Source organism: Brassica rapa, chromosome A10 (genome assembly GCF_000309985.2).
Source record: "Brassica rapa cultivar Chiifu-401-42 chromosome A10, CAAS_Brap_v3.01, whole genome shotgun sequence".
Classification (NCBI taxonomy): domain Eukaryota; kingdom Viridiplantae; phylum Streptophyta; class Magnoliopsida; order Brassicales; family Brassicaceae; genus Brassica; species Brassica rapa.
This window is the reverse complement of record NC_024804.2, coordinates 5,979,020-5,997,810: the sequence shown is the minus strand read 5'-3', so window position 1 is coordinate 5,997,810 and position 18,791 is coordinate 5,979,020. Positions and strand designations below refer to the sequence as shown.

The window sequence follows — 18,791 nt, the reverse complement described above, 5'->3', positions numbered from 1 at the left end:
ATCTGCGTTATCTTTCCTTTGTTCTCTGCATGATTAAGAAGGCTAACAAGCACTTCCGTGCATAGAATAAAGACGAAAAGAGACAAAGGATCTTCTTGACGTAAACCTCTTTCTGGAATAATATTCCCCCTGGGTTGCCCATTCATAAGCACCTTGTATTTAACCGAGGTGATACATCGTAATATCAAGGTAATCCAAGTTTATGAAAATCCCATTTTTTGCATGATTGCTTCGATGAACGACCACTCTATCCTATCATATGCTTTACTCATATCCGTCTTAATGGCCATCCTTTTATTACGTCTGCTTGGTTTAGTTCTAAGAGCATGGAACATTTTCTGGGCAATCATAATATTGTCTAAAATCTGTCTTTCAGCAACAAAGGCAGATTGGGTTTATGAAATTTTGCCAGGTAAGACTTTATTTAATCTATGGTATAAGACCTTAGAGATTATCTTGTAGCTTACATTTCACAAGCTAATGGGCCGAAACTGAGACATCACATTAGGCTTAGTTGTCTTCGGGATTAGACAAATATGTGTATCATTCAGTCCACTCGCCATCGACCCATCAATAATGAATTGATTAACCATAAGAGTTAAATCCTTATTTACAATATCCCATAATTTTTGGTAAAAAAAAGTTGTCATCCCATCCGGCCGTGAATCCTTCTTTGGATGTATAGCAAAAAGTGCTAATTTGACCTTCCATTTAGTGACCAGAGCTGTAAGATCTTCGTTATTTGACTCACTAATCGTAGTGGATACCTCAAACAACATGTCATCTATATCTTCTGGATTAGAGGACTCTAAGATTTGTCTAAAATAAGTAGAAGCAATGGCTAATAATCCTTCCTCATCCTAATAACATTTCCATTTGCATCAAGGAGTTGTGTGATTTTATTCTTTGCTCTCCCTTGTTTCGTCAAAGCATGAAAAACTTTTGTATTCCTATCTCCTTCTATCATCCAAAAAAATTGACTTTTTTTGCTTCCAGAACATCTCCTCTGCCTTAAAAGCATCAGATTATTCTTTCACAATTGCTGCTATTTTCCTCCATCGTAGCATCGTCATTCAAGTGCAGTTCCTCCACCTTATCTTTGAATTCTTCCACTAGTTTTCATGTATTCAAATTGTGCTCTCTTCTCCACTGGCTTAGAGCTCTACAACAACTCGAAATATGTTCTATATATTTGCATCCAAAGGAAGATCCGAAAATTTCCATCCATTCAAAATGACTTGCCGCAATTCTTCATTATCCAGCCACCATTTGTCAAATTTGATTTTTTTTTCGATTTCCTCTATGGTTTAATGAGAATGTATGCTAGGACCGGACCCCATAATCTCATATATTTTACAGCAGAATGAGAAAATTTCTCATGCATGTTTTCATTTCCAATAGATTAGTCTAGACGACATCTAACAATTGTTCTTCCTGTTCTCTTTCCTATCTAAAATAATATATATGGCCTTTCGAGTGATCGTGGAATGTTAGATGTAGATTATTTTGGGTTGTAACAAAAAAAAAATGTCATGAGGGCCAATTAAGATTAGTGTCCAAATAAAATGGATAATATATTAGAAAATTTTGTTCATTTGAGAGCCATATGGAAAAAGAGATGATCCGCAAAGTTCAAACAAAAGTCGTTCGTCTCCTCCACACACTAACACATTGGGTGTAATAATCAGATCTCCCACTTTTCTGCAACATAAGAAAGAAAAAGTCATCGCTTTTGATTCCCACAATGAACTGTACAATCACAGAGGAGGAATTGGTCTCTCCTTACCTCATCCTCTTCAAATCTCTCTGTCTCATCCCATTCTTTCACTATCTCTTCTTCCTCTTCTTGGCAATCTTACTCTTCCTCTACTTGTTCCTCGAGATTCATTTCCCCAGATCAGATCCTATTTCGCTCACCTTCAATCCCAACTCCGACTTGTGCCAGTTTATCGTCTCCAAGTGTCGCCTCCTTCACGGACGGTAATCTTCGTCTTTATCCAATCTTCGAAAGGAAAAAAAGAAACGCCTCTTTTTTTTTTTGTTTGTGTGTAAAAAAAAAGTGTTTTCACCTTTTTGCCGAGATCCCAAATATTGTAAATAGTGCTTCCCACTCTGAATTGAACCTGGCTGAAGTTACAGCCGCAACCCTTTTATCACTAGGCCAACTCAATGTTGGTAGAAACACCTCTTTCTTATGTACATTTCGATTTTGCAGCTACTTTCCTACCATCTGGCTTTCAAGCCCTCATCTTCAGACGGCCTTTCTTAGCCTTTTCGGAAACTCACCTCCTTTCTGCTATAAGCGGTGAGCGCTTTTGCTTGTCCACATCTTGTTAATGTGTTCCTTATTACATTTTTTTTCCCTGTGTTGTGTCAGAAATCTCTTTCAAGCAACAGATGGTGGCACTATTGCTTTGGACTGGTTAATGCATTCTGATGGTACATTGCTGTTTCGAGATTTTGATTCCCTCTTAGCTCTTTCTGCCTTGAGCAATTTTTTTTTTTATCATGCACAGTCGTGGAAGGCATATCTCAAGTGGTCAACGGGTCAACTCCAGGAAATGATAGGAATCCAATTGCTATTGTGGTTCCAGGCCTCACTAGTGATTCTACTGCTGCTGTAATCTTGTTTTACTTTTCCTCTCTACATTCTTCTTTAATGGGTTGCTTTTGCTTACTTGAAACCTTTTTTTTTTAATTATTTTTTCATAGTATATTAAACATCTTGCCTTTAGACTGGCAAAGGAAGGATGGAATGTTGTTGTGAGCAACCACCGTGGTCTTGGAGGCATTTCTTTAACTGTGAGTTTCTTTGTATTTATTTTGATTCTTCTTTTTCTTGTATCTAGGTAATATTTGTGGGTATGGGTATTGATTAACTCGATTCACAAGTTCCTCATGATATTCATGATCATACTCTTTCTCTATGTGACCAACAATCTTGCAATCAAGTTCGTATTAAACATGTCATATGCTTTACATTATTAAACGGTTTTAATTATGCTTGTGGATTGGGAAACATATGATTGACTGACTGAAACTTCGAATCATTAACCAGTCTGACTGCGTCTACAATGCTGGATGGACAGAAGATCTTCGGAAAGTAATTGATCACATACATTCTCAGTTCCCAGATGCTCCTTTGTTTGCTGTTGGAACAAGCATCGGTGCCAACGTCCTGGTATTTTGCCTCTCTATATCCTTAGTCTTGCAACGACCATTGTTTGTTCTTATTAGCTTAACGTTTGGACATCCTTACTCTTTTAATTGCAACCTCATCCAGGTAAAATATCTTGGGGAAGATGGCACTGATACACCTCTTGTTGGAGCTACAGCTGTGTGCTCTCCTTGGGATCTTTTGGTCAGTAACTGACATTTTGTGATACTGAAAATAACTTCTCTCTTTATTTCACGAATATTATTTCTGTTTCAAATCATTATCATTGGGTCACTTTAGTACTTCTGAAAAACATGGTTGGGTTTCTTTACCTACTCGCTTTTGTTGATGTTTCTCTTCATTTCACTTTCTATTTTTGGGTTCATTCTTATATATAAATTTTGTCTTGTAATATTCCTCCACTCTACGAGTTCTTGCTCTACCATGCCTTACTGTTTAAAATTAATATTTTCTGCAGATATGTGATCGATTCATCAACCGCAAACTCGTGCAAAAACTCTATGACAGAGTTCTTACTGTTGGTCTACAAGGCTATGCACAACTGTATGTCTAAATATTCTTGTCTTGTACCTACCTTCATCTCTCTTTAGTCTTGTCTTTATTGTTCATTGCACATGGTTGTACCCGCAGGCACCACTCCATCATTTCTCGGATAGCCGATTGGGAAGGCATTAAGAAGGTAGATTATTTGATATTTGATTTATATGACCTAATTAAGTTAATTGACTGAAAAGATTCGTTCCTTTTTGTGTCTTGTTGTTTTTAGTCACGTTCTGTTCGAGAGTTTGACAACTACGCCACCAGACTTGTAGCCAAATTCGAGGTACAGTATTCGTTGCATATTTCTAGGTATTCTTTGTTTATATATCATCTCCTTCCACTTAACCAGTAGAACATCCAATCTTTCTTGCAGACAACTGATGCATACTATAGACATTCGAGCAGTGCGCAGTTTGTGGGAAATGTCGGTGTTCCGCTCCTTTGCATCAGTGCTTTGGATGATCCAGTTTGTACTAGGGAAGCTATTCCCTGGGATGAATGTAGGTAAGAATCTATTTGCTTTTACTCTGTCATCACTATTAAGAGGCATCATTCCTCTGGTTCTCCTTCACTTAGGGTCACTGATAAGTCGTTTAAAGGATTCATTCAGAAAATAGTTAAGAGGGAACAATTAGTACAATGGACTTTAATTAACTGCATGTGAAGATATCATAGTATTTGGGGGATTGGGCCCTAGAAGTTATTCAGATTTGGTTTTGCTCTTGGATAAGATTTGACAAGATTACTGTTGCCAAATTGAGTTGGTGAATTCTGGAAAAAACGGAGTTTTTCTGTTCCGTCAGTGTGGCTAAATTAGTAAGCGAGCGACATTGGGCATTCTAGGAGAAAACTGATGAGTTTCTTGGTTGTGTATTTCTGTTGCATGTGTAATGAAACTTATGTTCCAAGATCTCAACTGTTGCAGGGGAAACAAAAACATAGTTCTGGCAACCACAACTCATGGTGGTCATCTTGCTTATTATGAAGGAATTACAGCATCAAGCATGTGGTAATTAATCATTCTGCGTAATTATCTCACACTCTATCTACAAAGACTTCTTTCCTTAGGAGGGAAGATAAAATGTGTAAAACTGTTATGTATAGGTGGGTTAGGGCCGTGCAAGAATATTTTGAAGTGCTTCTCTCCAGCCCTTATGCAGACCGAAGACAAAAGGTACAAGGGAATTTACTTTTAGTCCATTAGCATGACATGATCCACACTCAGCCTCTTTCAAAATATTCATCATATTATATTTTCAGACGCAGATCATCCCGGAACCATTGGAATCTTCGATTGATCAGGGACCATATATTGTGGAAACTGGAGAAGACGGGCTTGTTGCAGCAGCAGCACCAAGTGAAGTGGAGACAACAAGAGCTAATGCAGAAGAAGAGGATAGTGCTCAAATTGGAAAGACAAGTTATCATCTACATAAAGACAACACTCGTCAAGGTTATAACAGTTTAATCGGTCCTTTAATGAATAGAGTGGATCAGCTTTCAAGATACAGCAGGAAATCGGTATGGCTATTAGCTTACATTGCTATAGTCTCGACATGGCCACTTCTAGGACCTGCGCTTTTGTTATCAATCAAGAAAAGATTCAGAAGGCTCATAAAAAATTAGAATCATAACAGTCAATGATTGTATTTCATTGTAATGTACTTGATACATAAGGCTGCAATAAGCCATTTGCCATTAATACTATACAGAGCTCTTACAGGACTTTCTACCTCAGCAGTAGAAACGTCAGTATCATTCCAAAATGGTTACATCAAAAGGGAGAAGAGAATGAAAAGCAAAAGAAGCTCTTTCTTTACCTCTTTATTCTTTATCACTTGTACCTAGAGCTGGGCACAAATGCTTGATACTCGGTTTGTACTTGCTACTTGACTCGGTTTGGTTTGAAAAAACAAATACTTGCTCCAATCAAGTCGAGTAACAAGTAAGCGGATTTTATTACTCGCAAGTACAAGTCAAGTATCAAGTTCATTTAAATTTTTAGCTACTTGGTTTGTTACTTAGTTTATTACTTGGTTTATTACTTGTTATCTTTTACTTATTAAGTTATTTGTTATATATTATTTGGTTTATTAAATACTTAGTATATATTTCATTAGTTAATTAAAGTTTATGTATTTTATGAATGGCTACAATTACTTGTTACTTGTCTATGTTCACTACTTGGTTGGTTGGTACTTGATCTTTAAAGTCTAATACTTGTTTTGACCAAGACGTGTATCAAGCAGTATATTTAAACTACTTGCAAATACATACAAATACAAAATCATAGAATAAAATTAATTATTTGGTTTATTATTCATTTTTTAGTTGAACAAAGACACATTTTCCTAAATTATAGCAAAACAACTCATTTATATTTCAATTTTTATAAGTGAATTAAACATAAATGATATATTTATATAAGAATTTTGGAATTTTTCTTTTTTAATTTAATCTATTTACGAATGACTAAAAACAGGAAAAACAATGACAAAATAAAAACAAAGACATTTTATTTATATATAATAAATTTATTTACTTTTAAATTTCAACTTATTATCAAATAATTTACCAATAATTATCAAATAATTTGTAAATAATTACAAGTAAGGCAAGTAACTACCAAGTCCATCAATTTTTCGCAAGTACTTGAAACTATAAGTACTCGTTTTTAATAAACCAAGTACATGTCCAAAATTTTAATATTCGGACAACCCAAGCCGAGTACTAAGTATACCGAAAATACCAAGTACCCGGCTTGTGCCCACCCCTACTTGTACCATTCCTTATCACTTGTACCCTAAGCTTTGCTTCCGCTTCCTCCATCATTGTCTTACTCTCTGCTTTCTTCTTCTTATACCATGCCTCTTTCTCTGAAGTTCACTTCTTCGTACCCTTCCTCTGCTGCCTACCCCTCAGTTTTGTTTTGTACCTTTCAAGCAAAACTTACCTCAGCTTTTCAATGCATTTAAATTTAGGCCCATGCTATATAATTAATAATAAAATATTATTTTAGTTTTTTAATTTAATATGTATGTAATGATTTAACTTTAAAACATAATTATAAAGAATAAGTTACTTAAATACTTAAATATAAAATTATACTTCAATACTCATATGGTGTCTTTGCCTAGATTTGAACTCAACCATAACAAAGTTTAAATTGGATGACAAAAAAACTCAATACTGTTATACTGATATATAAATAAAAATATAATATAAAAAACAAAATTAAGAGAACATAACTATTATCTTTTTTTTAAACGCACAAACAAACATACACACGATATAAAATAATTCTTTGACATAAAATACACTTTAATAAAACTCCACTATTGTTTTATATGTGGTTATGTAATTTTACTAATACTAAATCTTTTATCTGCGCTACGCGCCGCGCAGAATATATATTTTAAATTTTTATTTGTAACTATTTATTAATATGTGAATATGTTTTACTTGTATTTAATTTTCCTTTAATTTTTGATGGTATATTTACCAATTTTTCTTTTTTTCTACTTTGTTGCTTTTTTAATTTGGGCTATTTCTTAAATAAATTGTATATGCACCACTTAGCTTTTGTTCTTGTATTATTTTTACATTTTATGAACACAAAGAAGATGGTGTTAAAATTCGCTTATCTTTTATGGCATGGATAAGAGAATACAAAAAAGATTTTTGGTATAGACTATAGAGCATATAGCCATTTTCATAACTAATGCTTAGTTTTAATGTTTAAGTATATTTATATAGATTCTGCACTAACTATAATGGAAACAAAAATAGGAAATTAGAGTTGGCTACATGCCACACCCCCTCTTGCGGTGAATACTAACTTTTACTCACTGTTTTTAATTAGTTTTAGAACATGTAGAGTAGACGGTAAATTAAATTGGGTTTTGTGTGTCTTTGTTGTAATATTAGTTTGTAATGTATTATTATTATTGTAACTAAATTGCTTGGAGTTTTTGTTGAGTATCTACGTTGCACGGAAGTTTTATCGGACGTCGGCTTTCCGCTTCGGAACCGGAATCGGAATCGACACGTAGATGATCTCCTGAAAGTTGTTTATTTATGCATTCATTGTTTTATGTCCAACAAATTTAAAATGATTAACGTTATTTGTGGTATGTAGCTGTCTCGTGATTTCTTTAACTTGTATGAATACAATATTTACTTCTGTTGTTTTTCCAAATCTATTTATCTTTGGATCGTAGACTCTTTTTTTGCATAGAGCTAGCTATAATAAATTATATAAATAATGGGTGCGTATACTATTTCTTTTACAAAGTTATATTATTCCACTAAAAACAGATTTATTTTTAGATCGTAGATTCTTTTTCTCCATAGACCTATATAAATAATGGGTACTTATACAATTTTTTATTTAAAAAAGTTGTTTTGTTCCACAACAAAATTCACTGTGTCATTTCATTCATGGCATCATATAACCTTTTTTTTTTGTTGTTGTTGTCCATTCATCACATTTACTCATTCATCACATTTACTCATTACATGCCCCATTAAAATCCTAAACTTATCCACATATAATTATTCCCACGGGTGCTCTTTCAAAGGTTCTTTCTTCACTTTACTCATTTTATCTACCAGACTACCACCAACATGTAAGTGTTCTATTCTGCCAAATACTCTGCTGGCACTGACCAGCTCCATAAGCATTGCCGAAAGCCAAGACTGAGGTATAGACATCGATGACCAGAATTTAGTACCATCTCAGCTGAGCGCACATGTGAGGTAGTATAGCTGTAGATACTGCAGCTATAAGACCAGCAAACCATGAAGGAATTTGGTTTTTAGGGAAGAATCGTGTTCTACGTTGGTCATCATAAAATATGTATTGTCACATCCCGGTTCTTCCAAACCAGAAAGGTTTTGATTTTCTTAATTATAAACTTGATTTAGACCAAAGCTCATTAGCTTTTGTGCTTTTTTCTATCCCATGTAGTAAACCCTAGGGTTTCCTCTTCTTTTCCTATAAAAAGAAGTCTTCCCCTTCTCTTCTCTTTCATTTAGAAACTAGAGCGAAGCCCTGCAGAGTTCCACAGAGATTTGAAAACCCTAGCAGTCATGGTTTCTCTCTTTTCTCTTCTCTCTTGTTCTCTCGTGGACGGCCTCTTTCTTCTCTTTTGTCTCTTGCATCCCTCTTTCTCCTCGTCATTTTCTGTATCCGGAGCCAAGCCGTTGGAGATCCCCGATGAACCGATTCAGTCCTATGTCCAGATCTCTCCTTGTCTTCTTTCTAAATCTAGCCACTGGTGAGGTAAGGAAACCTAGTGTCATTTTCTTCTTCTCCTTTCTATTCCTCTTCTTAGATCTCTCTTATCCCGGGTCTTTGGTGGTAACACCTACACGTTTATTTGTAGATCTGGTTCGTGGAAAGCCATAAGCTTCAGATCTGGTTCTACTCTCTTTTCCATTCTTAGATCTAAGGCCAAGGTGAGGACTGATGTGATCTCTTCCTTCTTTCTTTCATTATCGTTTCATAGTAGGAGTTTCTAGCTAAACCATTCATACCTACGTGTTATCTATAAGCATACACGTAGTTGTTTGATAGAATTTTAGGGTGTCGAAGGATTATTTATGTTAAGATTAGTTATATTTGAGTTAAAATGTTTTAATGAGGGGGTTCATTGAATGATTTAATGTGATAGTCAATGAGGATGCATGATTCCAACCGACTTCCATAACGGTTCCAAAATTCAACCAAGGGTAGAAGAAGTGGAATCGAACAGCCAAATACGACGCATTCCAACTGACCTTGATCGGAATTCAGTGTGGCCGGTGCAGCAAATCTTCATTGGCCGTAGGTTTGAACCGGAGTTGTTAAAACGCAGCAGATCAGTCTTTCGTTCGTCGACATTATTTTTGGAGAAGAAGTCGTCTCATGTGGGACCCCCTCATGTGTATCTTACAGCCCAGAAACCCAATTATGTTAAGCCCAAAACACTGATATGAAATATTTATTAACAAAAAGAGAAAAGTCCATTAATAATTGTGATTAAGTGAAACGGTGAGTATCATCCAACCCGGATACGTGTCGGCCTGTCAGGAACTGACTTTATGACGTGGCAAAGCAGGAGTGAGGCGAACATATTTTTATATATATAGATATGTAACCTATGTTTTAGTTATACATTAAGACTTGAATTTGGCCTTACATCATTCCTTGTATTTTGTTATAAAAATCAATACAAATCCTACTATATAAAAGAGACTAAATTCAAGGCTTTTGGGACTATCCACCTCAGCCAAAATATTCTCATAAAAAAATAGAAATAGAAGATAATTAACTAACATACGACTTTTGATATTTCTAGAAATTTCAAATTTGTAACTGTTAATTTATTAATAGAATCATATATATATATATATATATATATTGAATTATGTTCTATTTTTAATCGTTAGACTTCAAGGGTAAATAAATTATTAATTTATAATATACATAGTTTATAACTTTATATTGTAGTTGTAAATAAAGAGAAAATAACCGAGGAGGGTGAAGAAGCTCATGTAAAATTATGTAATTAAAATGGTAAAATGGTGAGTATGATGAGGTGAATCTAAGAAAATTTGTTGTACAAATTATGGTGCTTTCTTCATCCACTATAATGATTTAAAATAAAATATATATTCACATAAATAAGTCAATATTTGTTGTTGTTTTTTTGGTAAGATGTTAAGATTATCATTTTCTGAAAGGTTACACTGTTGTTTTTAAACAACTTATTACAGCAAGAAAACAAAAATAACCAACAACAACTCAAGGTAAAAAAGCCTTAAGGAGGTCTTATACAAGAAAGATAAAAAGAAGTAGAGAAGAGGAGAAAGAAGAACTTGCCGGGTAAGAGAGGAGACGGTCACACATCATACGGTCGAGAGAGGCAAGGATGACTGATGAAGGTGAGGAGACAGCTGTGAACATACGAGCATTACGCTCTTTCCACAGCAGGTAGATGGCTGACTGAAAGTAGAGCTTGATGACTGGAGTAGCATGCGCATCTGCGTTGACGCGAGGTTGATTGATCCAGGCTGCAACAAAGTGTAGATCAGCCGGAGGAGAAATCCAAACTTCAGCAGCAAAAGACTCCCATATCAAGCGAGAGAAATAGCACTCAAAGAAGAGATGATGGTGAGTCTCTATTTCCAGATTACAAAAGACGCACGTTCCTGAGACATTTAACCCCCAACACCTCAAGCAATCCTTGGTTGGCAGTCTTCTCCGCAAAGCCAGCCATGATATAAACGTATTACGTGGAATATGTTCCTTGAACCAAATAGTCTTGTGCCAATATTTGTTTTTGATAGTGTTTATATTCTTTTCTGACATTAGTATCCATATTTTTTTAGTAAACTGATCGAAAGAGATTAGTTTGTGGAGGTAACCAAACGAAGATTATAGTGTTTACTTTGGAAAAAGTAATAGGTTGAATGATAGATGGCGTGCGTGCTTTTTCACATGGAAATCTGCACATATATTAAAATTGTAAGATTTGAATCATAGAGAAAATATAGTGTATATGACTAAAGTTGGTCCATTCCGAAACTAAAGATGGCTAAAATTCTTCTTTGCCAAAATGCATAGATGTGAATCTTATATGAATAGAGTTCTCCATTGCTTATAGCAGTGTAATAAACTTCGTGTGTAAAGGAGAAAAAATGTTATATAAGTGAAAACAAAAGTTATGATTTTTTTTTCTTCTGCCTATAGGCTCTTCGCAATTAGAAGAAGAAAGAATATATTGTGTGAATATCTTTGGCTCGGTCAAATTTTATCCAGTTGTTTATAAAACTGTTGTTATCTGTGTAATTTTTTAGTGTTGATTTAAAAGCCCAAGAAACCCATCTATACTGACTTGTTGATATTTTTTTCTATGATTTGAATTTAAAAAGAGATAAAACTCAGAACAAGTATTTAGCTTTAGAAAGCATTTACATATTTCAAACTTATAATATATACATATATAATGTTTAAAACTATGCATATAAAACCTGTGTAAAATATGCTTGAATATGTTTCTCTTCTTTAATGTGTTAATCGTACTATATATAACATTATTTTAAAATTTCAAAAAGTTTATGTCACATACAAAAAACCATCAATAAAAAATATAATTTTCCATCTACAACAATAAAAAATGAAAAATTATAAACATATAAATTTAAATTAAGAAAAACTAACATTGGTAAAACAAGAAGTTAATGTAAAAGAAAAAAACCGACAAATAATATTATAAATAAAATAAATTTATAAGACACAATCCGCGCGAAGCACGGAAAAAATCTCTAGTGACTTTAAAACCATACGGAAAATATATTTTTAATATATATATTTTTTACAGTAAACTATATATTATATAAATCTAAATAAATATTTAAATCTAATATCCTTGATTTTTTCAACTTAAATATATATATATGTGAAACTCAAAGGAAATTCAAAGGTGTATGTTTTCCTAAATGGATTTTTATTAAAAGCTTATTGTCTACTTGTATATTGGATGAGCCACAATGTTACCCAATAATAACTAAGCGGCCCAAAGTATCTATTATGCACAATGACTATTGTAATAATATCCTTTTGGTATATGTGTGTTTCGAGATTATGTGATATAGAATCTTCTCTATTAAAAGAGAAGTACCATTTTTATCTACCATAAAAAAAGTCATACTACCTTTATTAGGTCTATTTCATTAATTACATTTATTTAATTATTTATATTAATCTATTAAATATATAAAGATATTAATAATAAATCAATTTTAACTGTAAATTTAAACTTTATCTTTAGTTATAATAAAATATTGAGAAAAAGTCTAACAAAATCTTTCTAAAAATTTAAAACATTTTATTTATATTAATACCATTAATTAATTTTGTAATTAATAATATATACTATTATACATTAATTTAAATAAGATTTTATTATAAAACAAAATAAAAGTGTATGCTATTTTTTAAATTTTATAATTATATTCTATATCTTCTTTATTAAAAGAAATACCATAAAACATCATACTAGGTCTATTTCATCAATTACATCTATTTGATTATTTAAGTTAATATATTTAATACATAACATTTCTAAAAAATCTTATAAACTATATAGATATTAATAAATAAATTTGAACTGTAAATTTAAATTTTATTTCTATTTATAACAAAATATGTTGGAAAAAATCTAACAAAATCTAACAAAATCTTAATAAAATTTTAAAATATTTTTAAATTAATGCAACGATTGATTTCATAATTAATAATATAGTATTATTATAATCTATTTACTTATAAAATCCCACAATATACTGAAATTTATAACATAGAAATATAAATTATGCTAAGAAAATATCAGTTCTATATTAACTAAATAAAAATGTGTTGTATTTAGTTTGTAAAAATTAGAAAAAATGAAGGAGATTTTCAATTTGTTTATTTCATACTATAAATTTAGTTTACCAATTAATATATAATAACAATTAATAATAAAGTAAAATGTATAAAAAAAATCATTATACATTAATAATATCGAATAAGAAACATAACTAATAATATTATAGATTTACACAATATATAACACTAAAATGTAAATTATATCTTTGAAAGTTTTGCGATGGTATCTGTTATATATTTATAAAATAAAAATCTACCCGCACGGATGTGCGGGTGAAAAATCTAGTATTTCTTGAAATATTAACGCCTTTAGTGGAACAGAGGACGCTCAACATACTATATAGCTAGCTACGTAAATCACAACAGAAATTCATTTTCGCATAACTTAAAACTATAAGATCTAAACACGTGTATTAAAACAAAAAAACTTATACCGGAATGCTAAATATATATATATACTAGGATCGGCCCGCCCTACGGGCGGGAAGTTATAAAAACCTATTTTATATAAATTTACATTAATTTTATGAAGCATTTTAAAAAAAAATTATAGATTGAAAATGATATTATAAATAATCAAAAAATAAATAGAATTCGGAGATCATGTTATTTTTGGATTGAAATAAAATGATAATAACTTTCATTATTCTATCGAAAAATAATCTAATATAATAGGACTACTGATGCCACATGATCATGCTAGAGAAATATGTTAAAGAAAGACTTATATTATTTTGGCCAAAACAATATTTTGTTAGTGTGAGTAACTTGGTATATGTATGTTTAATTAAAATGTGAAAATCATAGTTCAACCCCCCTTCCACTTTTTAAATTGAAACGGTCTGTTATTATTAACTGGTTATGTTCAAACTACATGAAGAGAGAAACATAGTAGAATTAGGAGTGGACTTTACTGGATCTGCACAGAACTTGGAATCAAAATAGCGTAGGTAACAACATTCCCCTAATTCCACTTTTTCTTATAGTGTCCATCCTCTCCAGTTTATGCAAGCTACGTTGTTGTACTCTCATATATGTGATTTCTCGTTTCTATCTCTAAAAAGTCAAAGCATCAGTAACATTATGGTTTGCATATTAAAAGTGAAAACATCATTGACATATGGGTCTTCTGCCACTTTTCAGTATTTATAAGAGTTTGTTATTGCTTTAGTTTCTCATTTTCGTCTTACACTTGTAACAATTATAGAGCTCATAATTATCTATATCAATAAATAGACCAAATAATTTAAGTGGTTTAGTATTTTATGATGCCGTGGAGTTTTCTATTTTGTTATTGGTTTTAGTTATATTATTTTACTTTTTCTGTCAGTGTATTTTTTTTATTTCATGCAAGATTTTGAGTAATATTTTTAGAATTTTAATATGAATTATAAATTATTTGATTAAACCATAGGAATGTTATGTAAAATATAGTTATACTAAGCTTGAATCTTTATCATCTTTAATTTATGCTAATAATTAAATTTCTTTTAATAGTTTTACACTTATGGTCTAATAAGGTGCTTAAGCAAAGCCGAATCCTAATCCTTCACCTAATTTGTAGAAATTAGAAACTACACCGAAAACAATAAGATGAGCTTGCTAAAACGCGAATATGGGCCAAGCCTACAATATTAAAAAGGTAGCTGCATCACGGCAACCATGTTTACATTCCTGTCTGCTTAAACTGTAAAAGAATCAGAAATAAGAATCAGAATTTACAGTTTTTGTGTTTGTGAAAATATAAATTTAACCTATTCTTGTTTATATTTAAAACCATGCATTCGAAAAGTTTAACTCTAATTATCAAAATTATTATATTCTAAGAATTAAACCTGAGCATTACAAAATTTGTTCTCAATTTTTTGGACGGTTTATAATACATGCATATACCACTACAAGAAAACAGCGGCATACTGAGGGAAAAAATCATCGGTATGTCGTCGGAATAACGCTATTCCGACGACATACCGACGAAAAAAGTCCTCGGAAATAACTCCTCGGAAATTCATATTTTGTCGGAAATCCCTCGGAAATTTTCGACGGAATTCCGAGGAAATGAATTTCCGAGGAAATTCCGAGGACCACAAGTTCGTCGGAAAGTCCTCGGAATATTCCGAGGAAGATGTCGTCGGAATATCCCAAAGGATACACTTCCTCGGAATATTTCCAAAATTTTTTAAAAAAATTATAAATTTATTTTTTTAAATTGAAATTCGAAAATATAAAATTAAAATTGAAATAGAAAACATATTTAAAATACAAAAAATAATAAAATAGTTTTTATAAATAAAAAAAAATGTTTTATAAATACAAAATTAGTTTTAATAAATATAAATATTTTTATAAATATGAAATCATCTTTTTATAAATACAGAATAGTTTTTATAAATACAAAAAATAATAAAATAGTGTTTATAAATCAAAAAAATGTTTTATAAATACAAAATTAGTTTTAATAAATATAAATATTTTTATAGATATGAAATCATCTTTTTATAAATACAAAATAGTTTTTATAAATATAAAAAATAATAAAATAGTGTTTATAAATAAAAAAATGTTTTATAAATACAAAATTAGTTTTATAAATATAAATATTTTTATAGATATGAAATCATCTTTTTATAAATACAAAATAGTTTTTATAAATACAAAAACTAATAAAATAGTGTTTATAAATCAAAAAATGTTTTATAAATACAAAATTAGTTTTAATAAATATATATATTTTTATAAATATGAATCATCTTTTATAAATAAAAAAATCGAATTTATATACAAAAAACGTTTTATATATTTAAAAATAGTTTTTATAAATACAAAAAATAATAAAATAGTGTTTATAAATCAAAAAAATGTTCTATAAATACAAAATACAAAAAAATGCTTTATAAATACAAAATTAGTTTTATAAATATAAATAATTATAGATATGAAATCATCTTTTAATAAATACAAAATAGTTTTTATAAATACAAAAAACTAATAAAATAGTGTTTATAAATCAAAAAAATGTTTTATAAATACAAAATTAGTTTTAATAAATATAAATATTTTTATAAATATGAAATCATCTTTTATAAATCCAAAAATTGAATTTATATACAAAAAACGTTTTGTAAAATCCAAAATCGATTTTATAAATACAAAAATAAGAAAAAATTTATAAAAAAGTTCTAAATCAATTCAACACAACAAATTATCCAACCAAATCACAATTCTAAACCTATTACACAACCAAATCACAATCCTAACCAATCACCCTAACAAAAATCTAACAAAAAACTTCTAAAATCATCAAATCTACTTAAAAACCTAACAAATAGAACCTAAGAGAGTGGGATAGGGTCCTTACATGATTTGTGTAGGAATAGAGAGGATTCGCCAGAGAGATCGTCGCGAGAGAAGGGGGAAATCGCCAGAAAAAGAGAGAGATCGCCGGAGGAAGAAGAGAGAAATGGGGGAAGAAGAAGTGTTTCGTGTCTATAAAACCTAGGGTCCGACGGAAACTATCCGTAGGAATTTCCTCGGTATTTTTAATTTCAATTTTCGCGAAATATTTGGCGGCTTGTTTGCCCGGTTAAATGAAAATATTCCGAGGAAATTCCGACGGCCACTTAAATATCCATCGGAATTTCCTCGGAATATTCCGAGGAAAACATGTTTCGGGTTTCAAAACATCAAATTTTTTTGCCCTATATCATTTCTTATACAAATGCAATGCATACCATTGAGGAATCTTTGTATAGATGATCATAAACCATGAAATAACAAAATTTCAAAACGAATTGTAAGTATTCCCTTTACCGTTCATTAAAGTGTATAAGTGTTTCTCTTATGTTGTGGGGATTTTGTTCATACAATCAAAAAAGTGTTTATTATAGGGTAAGAAACAAATTTTTGACTTCATAATCAGTCTAAGACACTTAATAAGGGTTATATACATGTTATTCAAACCGCAAAACGTTGTTTTCGGTTTAAAAACCCTACTTCCTCGGAATTTCCTCAGAATATTCCGAGGAAATTCTGAGGAAAAACAAGTGTTCCTCGGAATTTCCTCGGAATATTCCGAGGAAATTCCGAGGAACACATGTTTGGGGTTTCAAAACATCAAATTTTTTTGCCCTATATCATTTCTTATACAAATGCAATGCATACCATTGAGGAATCTTTGTATAGATGATCATAAACCATGAAATAGCAAAACTTCAAAACGAATTGTAAGTATTCTCTTTACCGTTCATTAAAGTGTATAAGTGTTTCTCTTATGTTGTGGGGATTTTGTTCATACAATCGGAAAAGTGTTTATTATAGGGTAAGAAACAAATTTTTGACTTCATAATCAGTCTAAGACACTTAATAAGGGTTATATAAGTGTTATTCAAACCGCAAAACGTTGTTTTCGGTTTAAAAACCCTACTTCCTCGGAATTTACTCAGAATATTCCGAGGAAATTCCGAGGAACACATGTTTGGGGTTTCAAAACATCAAATTTTTTTGTCCTATATCATTTCTTATACAAATGCAATGCATACCATTGAGGAATCTTTGTATAGATGATCATAAACCATGAAATAACAAAATTTCAAAACGAATTGTAAGTATTCCCTTTACCGTTCATTAAAATGTATAAGTGTTTCTCTTATGTTGTGGGGATTTCGTTCATACGATCGGAAAAGTGTTTATTATAGGGTAAGAAACAAATTTTTGACTTCATAATCAGTCTAAGACACTTAATAAAGGTTATATAAGTGTTATTCAAACCGCAAAACGTTATTTTCGGTTTATAAACCCTACTTCCTCGGAAAAGTCTCGGACTATTCCGAGGAAATACCTAAATCCTATTATCCCTCGGAATTTCCTCGGAATTTTTAAAATCCCCCAAGGGCTCTGTAGCGGCTATAATATATCCTCGGATATTCGTCGGTGTTTTCCGAGGAATATTATTTCCTCGGTATTTCATCGGTATATTCCGAGGAAATGCCGAGGAAACCGAAATTTTGGTTTTCCTCGGAATTTCCTCGGAAATTCGTCGGAATATTCCGAGGATCTCATTTTCCGTCAGAATATCCATCAGAATTACGCTGTTTTCTTGTAGTGTACTTGAAATTAACAGGATATCTTTCATGTCTTCATGCCTCTGTTTAGCCTCATAACACCTTTCATAACCCCTAAAAAGGAGGAGGATAACATTTTATTAATGAGTAGTATTCTTATATGCCAGACAACAACAATTTTTTTTTATAAAAATCAAGGAGCAAAAACGAAAAGAAAAGCTCTCACTTATCATAAATCTGAAAGTGCTTGCACTGACTGCAGACCCAACGATTCAAGATACCATCAGCATACAACAATATGTGCAAGAAGTTTGAAAGTGGACCATGATAAAGTCATCAATTGTCTCACCGAGCTGGAAACAAAAGCTAAGGGCTGTATATTAATACTGCTTATGTAATCACCTTTTTTTTTTATGTAATCACATTTGGTCATGAAAAGAAATTGTTAGAAAGAAGAAAACGTAAAAGATCAAGTTACTCACAGTTTTCAACCAATTGAATATTGTCAAGCAAACACATCTTTCTTTTGTTGATGAACTGATATCATGGTTAAAGACATGATTCTCATAGTGAAGAAAGTAAAACTGCAAGTAGAAAA

General features: G+C 31.4%; 1 protein-coding gene across 1 annotated transcript; it reads left to right on the top strand.

Moving 5' to 3' along the window:
* Positions 1-1,594: 1,594 nt before the first annotated feature.
* Positions 1,595-5,455, top strand: LOC103843880 (phospholipase ABHD3). The gene is made up of 14 exons (XM_009120656.3): positions 1,595-1,980; positions 2,216-2,305; positions 2,378-2,439; positions 2,517-2,620; positions 2,713-2,802; positions 3,059-3,181; positions 3,284-3,361; positions 3,636-3,721; positions 3,809-3,857; positions 3,945-4,001; positions 4,092-4,222; positions 4,644-4,727; positions 4,823-4,892; positions 4,979-5,455. Exons 1-14 carry the CDS (start codon positions 1,745-1,747, stop codon positions 5,342-5,344), a joined length of 1,626 nt encoding a protein of 541 aa, XP_009118904.1. The 5' UTR covers positions 1,595-1,744; the 3' UTR covers positions 5,345-5,455.
* The last annotated feature ends 13,336 nt before the right edge of the window (positions 5,456-18,791 follow it).